The following is an 8,666-nucleotide window of genomic DNA, read 5'->3' as shown; positions in this document are numbered from 1 at the left end:
ATAAATACAGATTTGATTTAGTGACACTGTGATGTATTATGGCTCAGTCACGTAGTGTGAAAATGGAAAGCAGCCTTTTTGTAAATAGGAAAAATTAGTGATTGCATTGAATGTTTTCTGCTGTCAGCAACTGCGTGCAATCAGTTTCAACAACAAAACCGGTGACCTGGAGGTTGAGTGTGTACGCTCATTTTATATAGTCATAAAAAGTTTGGTCATGCTGCAGACTCCAGTCAGGACTCCAGTCCAGTTTTCCCTAATGTGACTGTAGCATTAGTGAGTTAAGCTCAGTTTACCAGAACAAGGTATTTTGGCTCTGTTTTACAGGAGGACCATGATGTTTTAATACCAAATAGACACAATGAAGTGGCTACTTTTCCAGAATAATTTGGTACCAGTGTTTTTCAAAGGACTGATTTGTCAAAGCTCGGTGGCAAACCGATTTATTTGACACTTGTGACCAGTAGAGGGCAATGTAGTATTAATCTAACCTGACTTAATTCGATTTCATCAGTTCAGTGTGATATTTAACAGTTATGTGACCCTGAGGGGGGAAATATGTTTCTGTAGAGTTGGTATTGGAAATATAAGACCCCATAAACCTCATCTAGTGTTTCACTTTGGGCTACAGGTTGGTATTGTCAATTAATATGAGCCTTGCTTTTGAGCTTGTCTATATTTTGGCAAATTGGCATGTAAAACAAGACGGATTAGATATTAGGAGTTCTTTCTTGAGACTTCCTCATGAATATATCGAACAAAAATGTCTTGTAATTTCTAAGCAGGTTTTTGGAGGCTTGTTTGCATTCACTCTAGATATAAAGGTAATCCTGGAAGTTTAAATTCACTCAATCTAAAAAATACAACTATGTGTCTCTTTTTAATTATGCTGAAGGCTGAATTGTGATTCTTTTTTGGCACTTTGGTATCTTCCCTTTAACTTTCAGATGTTAAACTCCCCCCTGTAGCTGCGTTTGAACAGTCAAAAACAATTATTACTTTTATTTTTTTATTGTCTTATTCTTTTAGCTGTCTGTGCGAGCTCCTCAAAGTGCTAAAGACTAACTTGACCTTAATAAAGGAAGACACTACCCCCTGTTATCTGGTGGAGCTGATCATTGGTGCAGGAGTGGACTCTGACCTACACAGCAGCCACACGAGTCCCACCAGCATGTGCTTATGCAAGACCAGTCAGTAATCTTTTTGTAAGATGACAGCAAGTCCTATTCAGCGCCTCCGAGGATTAAAACAACTTGTAAGTACATTTTTGTATCTAAAAGGAAGTGCATTTACTCGAGAGCTCAGTACTGAGTGCGTGCAAACACTGTAATTTCTGTTTTTCTTTTAACCTCATTATCTCAACTGACCACACCACTTAAAGTACAGTATAAGACTGTGTTTGTCAGCAACCTCAGTGTCAGCTTCTTCAAATTCTGTTTATCACAAGACTGCCTTCTGACTTATTTCATCATGAGATCAGTTTGAAAGCCACACGCATGCACAAAGACAGAGTGAAAATGTGAAGAGGAAGAGATGGGCAGGCACATATGGTTTGTTGAATTCCTCGACAATGTCTGAAAGTAATGTGAAAATTGTACCAGCCACTGCAGGTGTGAACCCTTCTTAATGCTGAAAAGGTTGTTATTTATTTTGGGTAATGACTAACTACCACTACACTGTATCGCAGGTATCAGTGGGATAAAAGTATTTCTGTTTTATGCTGATTTACATTTGTAACATGAGTCTACATTTATTATGTTATGAGAAGAAATAAAGAAACAAAATATAGCATCAGAAATATAAAATACGATCCATTTCAGCAAATTAACTACAAAGTAACGATGAGTTGCTTCAGCTTTACTGGCTACAACAATAAAAGACATCTCAGGCATGAAAGTCTATACAGGTGAGGAAAGCATGACTGACAGTGTGGTAGACAGTGGGACCACAGGTACTGCTTGTCACATTACTTAGCTTCTAGTTTACTTATATTGCCAGCAGTTGCTGTACAAAGGAACAGGTTTCTGTTTGAGATCTCTGTCTGTTGGTACCGTTATCATGAACTCAATATCTCGAAGAACTTGAATGAATTTCTTCACATGACATTTATCTTAACTTAAGAATGAGCTTATCAGATGTTAGTGGTCAATGATCAAGGTCGCTGTGACCTCACAAAACATGTTTTTGGCCATAGCTCTTAGACTGTGATGGCATTTTATATGTAAAAGGTCAAAGGTCAAGTTTAGACCTCAACTTCCCTTGCTGGCAGAGGCATAAAACCAGAAGGGAGTAGTTATAATTTTTTTTTGAAAAGAATTTCTTTTGTTTCAAAAGAATGCCGACTATTATTATTATTATTATTATTATTATTATTATTATTATTATTATTATTATTATTATTAAAGTACCGGTAGTACAAACAACAAACAAACAAGAAAACACCCACAAATATTTCAGAAAATTTAGTGTTTTTTCTCTTTGTTTTTTAAAATGTCAAATATTGTATAACAAGACAGAACAACAAATGTGAATGGATTTTTTTCCTCATACTTAACTAACTCAAGCCCTTCATTGAACTACCAAATAAACACATTGGTACTCTCTTTCTGCTCAGACACGTGGCAGCACTTCTGCTATAATTTTGTTCGTGTTTAACAAAATAAAAATGCAGACATAAGTGGACACATTAGTTTTTGACTGCTAGTGAAAATTGTTTACAAATAACTCTCACTGAACTAGCACAGTCAATCCCTCAACATGTTTGTACTCTCTGCTCATATTGCCTTCATATTAAATAATTTTATTATTAACATTGCACTCAACAACAAACAAATCCTTCCTAACAAAAAAAAGTAACTTCAAGGGCCAAACTGCATTATATTTCTTCACATCAATATACAGGCCGCGAGTTTGAGACCCCTGGTATTTACTCTGAGTTTGGGAACACCCAGACACAACAGCATTACACAGCACTTTTCTTACATACTGATGCATCCTTATTAATTTATTTCCACAGACTTTTTCACACTGATCCACCTGCAGTATGGCTCTGCTCGTCCACTTTCTGGCCTGCGCCTTTGGCATTGGCTCCTGGGTGGCTGTGAACGGACTGTGGGTGGAGCTGCCGCTCATTGTCAACGCACTCCCTGAAGGCTGGGATCTACCCTCCTACCTCACAGTAATTATCCAGTTTGCTAACGTGGGACCTCTGCTGGTCACCCTGATGCACAAACTGTACCCAGGGTGTCTTAAAGAGTATATTGTCATTTACTCCATCCTCTCCATCGGTGTCCTGTCCTGCATCCTGCTTGCCTTCTTCTGGGACAGGACCACGATTTTTATAGGGGTATCACGTAGCACAGCCTTCTTTATCATAACTTTCTTCCTTTCTCTGGTGGACTGCACTTCTTCAGTTACCTTCTTACCTTTTATGATGCAGCTTCCAGCAAAATATATTACCACTTATTATATTGGAGAGGGGCTAAGTGGTTTCATTCCTGGTGTAGTTGCTCTAGCTCAGGGTGTGGGTATGGCCAAATGCGTCAACTCTTCTGAGACTGCAGGAAACCACACAGGATCATTACATACGGAGTATCTTCCCCCAAACTTCTCCACCGAGGTGTTTTTCTTCATCCTAGCAGCCATGATGTGCATAAGCCTGGCTGCTTTTGTTGCACTGAACAGACTCCCTCGGACATACGAGCTGTCCACTGAGAACCTTGTGCAGGATACAGTAGTGTCTGTCAGCTCCTATCTGTATAACTCAGGGGCTGATCTTGATGGAGGAAGCGTAAAAAACAATGGTGAGGCGGTTGCCCAGGGCAGACATCTGGTAGCAAAACCTTCCGTGTACCAGCTGACCTTCATTTACTTTCTGGTGGTGTGGGTTAATTCTGCAACCAACGGCCTGCTTCCCTCTGTGCAAACATACTCCTGTATGCCATACGGGAACCTGGCCTATCACCTCTCTGCAGCTCTGGCATCAGTGGCCAACCCAGTGGCCTGTACTCTTGCAATGTTCATCCAAAACAGGTAATAATGTTTTATTATTGTAAGTCTGTATGAAACGAAAAGTGAAGTGTCCCGATGAACACCGAAGCAGTTTTGACTTCCTCTGTTCAGGGTAAAATCTGTACCAAATCAAAAACACGTGAATCAATTTGCTATGTTGGTAAATAGTTTACAGATGCATTTACTGAACATAACTCATAACTCATAAACGCTGGTCCCCTGGCCTGCAGGTTATGGGTCCACAGCTTGATCTGCAATAGACACTGGAAAGTATATAATGGACACTGAAGAATGGCCATCTAATTTAGGGTCCTGGGAAGAGCAAAGCCTATCCCAGTTGTCATAGGGGTAGAAGCAGGGTACACCCTGGACAGTTTGCCAGTCATTTGCAGGGTTGTCACAGAGAGACAGATGACCATTCATGCTCATTCACACCCAATTTACAATCAAAAGTTAGCCTAACATGCACGCACATGTTTTTGGATTATGGGAAGAAGTACCCACGCAGAGCTGGGGGGAACATGCAAACTCCACAAAGAAAGAAAGCTGGCTGGCAGACTCAAACCCAGGAGCGTCTCACTGTGAGGCAGCAGTGCTTACCACAGCACCTGCAAAAAGTAGGTCAGATTGTAAAATGAACCTACTGCTCCTCTAATCTATGACGTCAGTAAACACTTTCCTTATTGTAGTCTCAATCTTTAGTCACATCTAAGAGCATAAAGGTTGTTGTGACGATTACAGTTACAAAAGGCTGATTAAGCATGTTTACTGGGTATGATACTACAGCACCTTAGCATTGAAGACAAAGACACTTTTTTCATCTAATTTGGATTCCCCAAATCTTACATTTTCTACAGAGGAGTGTAGATTTTATCCCCATCATGATTTTTGTAAGCTCTTTGGAAAAGAAGTGTTTACCATACAGCAAGCAAACTCTACTTTAGTGTATTTACAGGTACCTGATTGTTATTAACAAGTTTTTTCCCCCACTGTCACTCAAATATTTGCTTGGGCACAAGGTCCATTGAATTATTCACTTGAAAGACAAGTTGCCTTTGGATTCAGAGAAATTAACTAACTGCTGCTGATAACAGACGTCTTTTGCGCCCAGGTCGCTGGTCTTTCTCGGCCTTCTGGCGGTGGTGGGGACAGGATTTGGCAGCTATAACATGGCCATGGCAGCTATGAGTCCCTGTCCCTTGCTTCATGGGTCTGCAGTGGGAGAGGCGATAATTGTGAGTGAAACGCAAGCATGTTCTTTGTACAAAAGTACAAAACCTCCTTCATAAACATCCTGAGCGTTGAACTCTGCTCACTCATAACTTATGATGAGGCAACATCATTACTCAGTGTGAAATCAGAGTCTATTTTTTAGTCACAAACACTGTTAAAATAATGATTAACATCCAAATGAGCTGCTGAGTCTGTGTTCTTGTTTTACTCTCACCAGGTGCTCTCATGGCTCTTCTTTACTGGGACATTGTCTTATGTCAAAGTCATGGTGGGTGTCATCCTGAGAGACCGGAGCCACAACGCTTTGGTCTGGTGTGGAGCTGCGACACAGATGGGTTCACTAGTGGGCTCCGTCATTATGTTCCCGCTGGTTAACATTTACCAGTTCTTCAAGTCAGGAGACTTCTGCAACACCGAGTGCCCTCTATGACTGATGACGAGCTGCAGACTTTGTTAGATTAATTTAATCTTTTTTTGCAAGAGATGTAGATGAAAGGCGCTCTCATGACTATAAACAAAAAGTGAAGCCAGAACTGTTTCTGGCATGTCACTCCCTCACTAACAAACATGCTGCATCTTGTTTTTAATCAAGGCACAAATTAACACACAAGTGGTTATGCAGTCCTGTGAAAAACAAAATACACTCTATGATTCAGTTGTTTGTATGACCACCTTTAGCTGCAATAACTTGAAGTTATTGTTTTCTATATGACTTTATTGCTCTCTCACACCGCTGTGGCCCACTCTCCTTTACTGCCTTGCTTTAGTTCATTGAGGTTTGCAGGCATTCATTTATGCACAGCTCATAAATACACAGTATTTCAATCAGGTTGAAGTCTGGACTTTGACTGGGTCATTGCAACACCATGATTCTTTCATTCTTTCTTCTACTCTTGTAGATTTGCTGCTGTGCTTGGGATCATTGTCCTGTTGCACGACCCATTTTTGGACAAACTTTAACTGTCGGCCAGGTGGCTTTGCATTTGGCTCTAGAATATTTTGGTGTACAGAGGAATTCCTGGTTGACTCAGTGAGTGCAAGGTTCCTAAGTCCTGTGGCCTCAAAACAAACCCATATAATCACCCCTCCACCACCGTGCTGACAGCTGGAATGAGGTGTTTGTGCTTATGTGGTAAATGTGATTTCCGTCAAATGTGGCGCTGTGCACTGTGGCTAACCATCTTCACTATGATCTTGTCTGACCAAAAGACATTGTTTCAGAAGTCTTGTGATTTATTGCAACTTGGCAACCTTAAGCTGTGCTGCCATGTTCATTTTAGAGACAAGAGACTTTCTTCTGGCAGCCTTCCAAACTGGCCATACTTGTTCAGTTGTTTTCTAATTTTTTATCGTCATGAACGTTAACATTTAACATACTAACTGAGGCCTGTAAGGTCTGAGATGTAGCTCTTGAGGTTTTTGCAGTCGTTGGGCATTGCCGTCTGACCTTGGGGTAAATTTACTAGGACATCCCTTGCTGGGAAGATAGTGGCATTGTGCTAACACACACCTGAATGCTCCAGACCAGCAAACTGCCCAAACGTTAGCTTTTATAGAGGTGGTCACACTTGCTGCATTTGATTAGCAGCACCTGGCTGCTTCACATCATCTTAATTCCTGGGGTAGCAGTAAAGGTGTGCTTAGCCCTTCAGGGAGTCATGCGAAAACTTATTTTTCCCCTCACATGACTCTAATCCTTCAAAACATCACAACATGTCATTTTTACATTTTTTCTTTGAGCTGGTAAAACCGACGTGCTTGTCAATGAGCTTCAGAGGTGAATTCAGCTTCTACCTTTTTCCAGACATACGACTGGTTTAAATTTTGCATTTTTTTTTGTTGCTCAAATGATATTTACTTTGCAATGTTGTGTTTATTAAAACACGTTTGGACTTACACTTGTTACAATATTTGGCCACTAGATGGCACAAGCATTCTTTTAAGACATGTCGGTTCACAATCTGCAGACACCGAGTGACCACAAATCCTTCGACGTGAAATACAGTTTACTGGGTGCTCGAAACAATAAAAGGGGTTAAACAGATTGAAAGCTCATATTTATGCAGCTATTATGCGGGATGTTTTGCTTTTTAAATCACCCATGTATAAAATGAAAATCTCATAAAAACAGGTGGTTGATGCATTTTATTATCTGTGGAGATGATGGACACACTGACAGGACATGGACGTCTATTTATAGAACCACACTACTAGTGACAGCTTGAAATAATCAGCAGGCTGTTCTGGCCAGGACCAATGCAGTTCTGGTCATTGTAAACAATGGAAGTCTTGCAGAAAATATGAAACAGTTGTGGTTATTTTGGGCACTAATATTTACATATTTTCATTTTATCCTACTTTAGACTTGCACTAAACGACATGAGAGAAAAATACCGTACTTTTTATTCTATTACATTTACTTACAAGTTACCATAGACATGTGAAAGTATAAACACGTGACTAGCATTCAAAATATGACGAATGACTGAACCATGATTTCCACCCACCTGTTGAAAAACACTTTATCGTGAGTAAGGTCAGCTCAAAGTCAAATGGCTTCCCCTCATAGCTTTTCAGATGGTTTTATTTAGATAACAGAACAAAATGTTTAAAGCTGAATACATATTTGTGTTGCAGAATCACTTCCTTCCTTCCTCTCTAGTTAATTATCTTACTTTCCCTCATATTTATGTTCTTCCCCAGCAGCAGGGCCTGACCTCTACAGCAGGGTAGGATCTAATGTATCTAAACATTTAATAAGATAAGATCACTTGGATCCACTTTCTAAAACAGAAAAACACTGCTTACACACTGTTGCATCAGTATTATGATACATAATAATATATGAGTCACTGAGGCTATTTTTAATTTAGGTATTAAGTAGGATTTTCAATTGAAGTGATCCACTGGTGGTGGGTGTTTTTGCAATGATATGTTGGTGCTATCTCCACTACTGAAATAATTTGCACCCCTAAAAATGAACAAGTATCAGTTAATTGGTTCAGGGTGTTAGTTGGGATTGTTGTGCATGGCTTGACTAACTTGTCTAACTAACCCTGGATCCATATCTTAGTCCAGGAATTTTTTCAGGGATTTTAAAAAATCATTGTGATATAGGGCAAAATTTGTCATTTTGCACCATCTCACAAATATACCAAACTAAAATGAGAGGAATTCGGCAATGTCTTTAAAAATATCACTAATCCACTAATCCAGGCCCAGATATCCTTCTGGATCCAAGGACTCAATTTACGCATGTTATGGGGAGAATTTGAGGGAGGTGGTTAGTCCAACACTGTTATTTTTAATTAAAGGAAAAAATATTACCATCACAAAGGATATTTTCAATAGAGGTCTAGCAAATTTTATTGTCCCCTTGCTATTATACATATGATGAATGTGTGAGTCGTGCAAAGCTGCCT

The 8,666-nt window shown here is 39.8% G+C and overlaps 1 protein-coding gene across 1 annotated transcript; it reads left to right on the top strand.

Annotated features, from left to right (window-relative positions):
* The first annotated feature begins 1,151 nt into the window (after nucleotides 1–1,151).
* slc52a3-1 (solute carrier family 52 member 3-1) lies at nucleotides 1,152–8,377 on the top strand. Its single transcript, XM_080899433.1, has 4 exons — nucleotides 1,152–1,255; nucleotides 3,017–4,032; nucleotides 5,123–5,246; nucleotides 5,462–8,377. Exons 2-4 carry the CDS (start codon nucleotides 3,044–3,046, stop codon nucleotides 5,672–5,674), a joined length of 1,326 nt encoding a protein of 441 aa, XP_080755559.1. The 5' UTR covers nucleotides 1,152–1,255; nucleotides 3,017–3,043; the 3' UTR covers nucleotides 5,675–8,377.
* The last annotated feature ends 289 nt before the right edge of the window (nucleotides 8,378–8,666 follow it).

This window comes from Rhamphochromis sp. 'chilingali', assembly GCF_963969265.1.
Source record: "Rhamphochromis sp. 'chilingali' genome assembly, chromosome: 12".
Classification (NCBI taxonomy): domain Eukaryota; kingdom Metazoa; phylum Chordata; class Actinopteri; order Cichliformes; family Cichlidae; genus Rhamphochromis; species Rhamphochromis sp. 'chilingali'.
Note: the sequence above shows the minus strand (reverse complement) of the source record. Positions and strands in the feature narration are given on the sequence as shown.

Bases quoted from the DNA above. Each gene is read 5' to 3' on its own strand.
- slc52a3-1 (XM_080899433.1), top strand. From the start codon at position 3,044: ATGGCTCTGCTCGTCCACTTTCTGGCCTGCGCCTTTGGCATTGGCTCC. The intron at 4,033-5,122 runs GTAATAATGTTT...TTTTGCGCCCAG, and splicing joins GCAATGTTCATCCAAAACAG to GTCGCTGGTCTTTCTCGGCC. The intron at 5,247-5,461 runs GTGAGTGAAACG...TACTCTCACCAG, and splicing joins CAGTGGGAGAGGCGATAATT to GTGCTCTCATGGCTCTTCTT.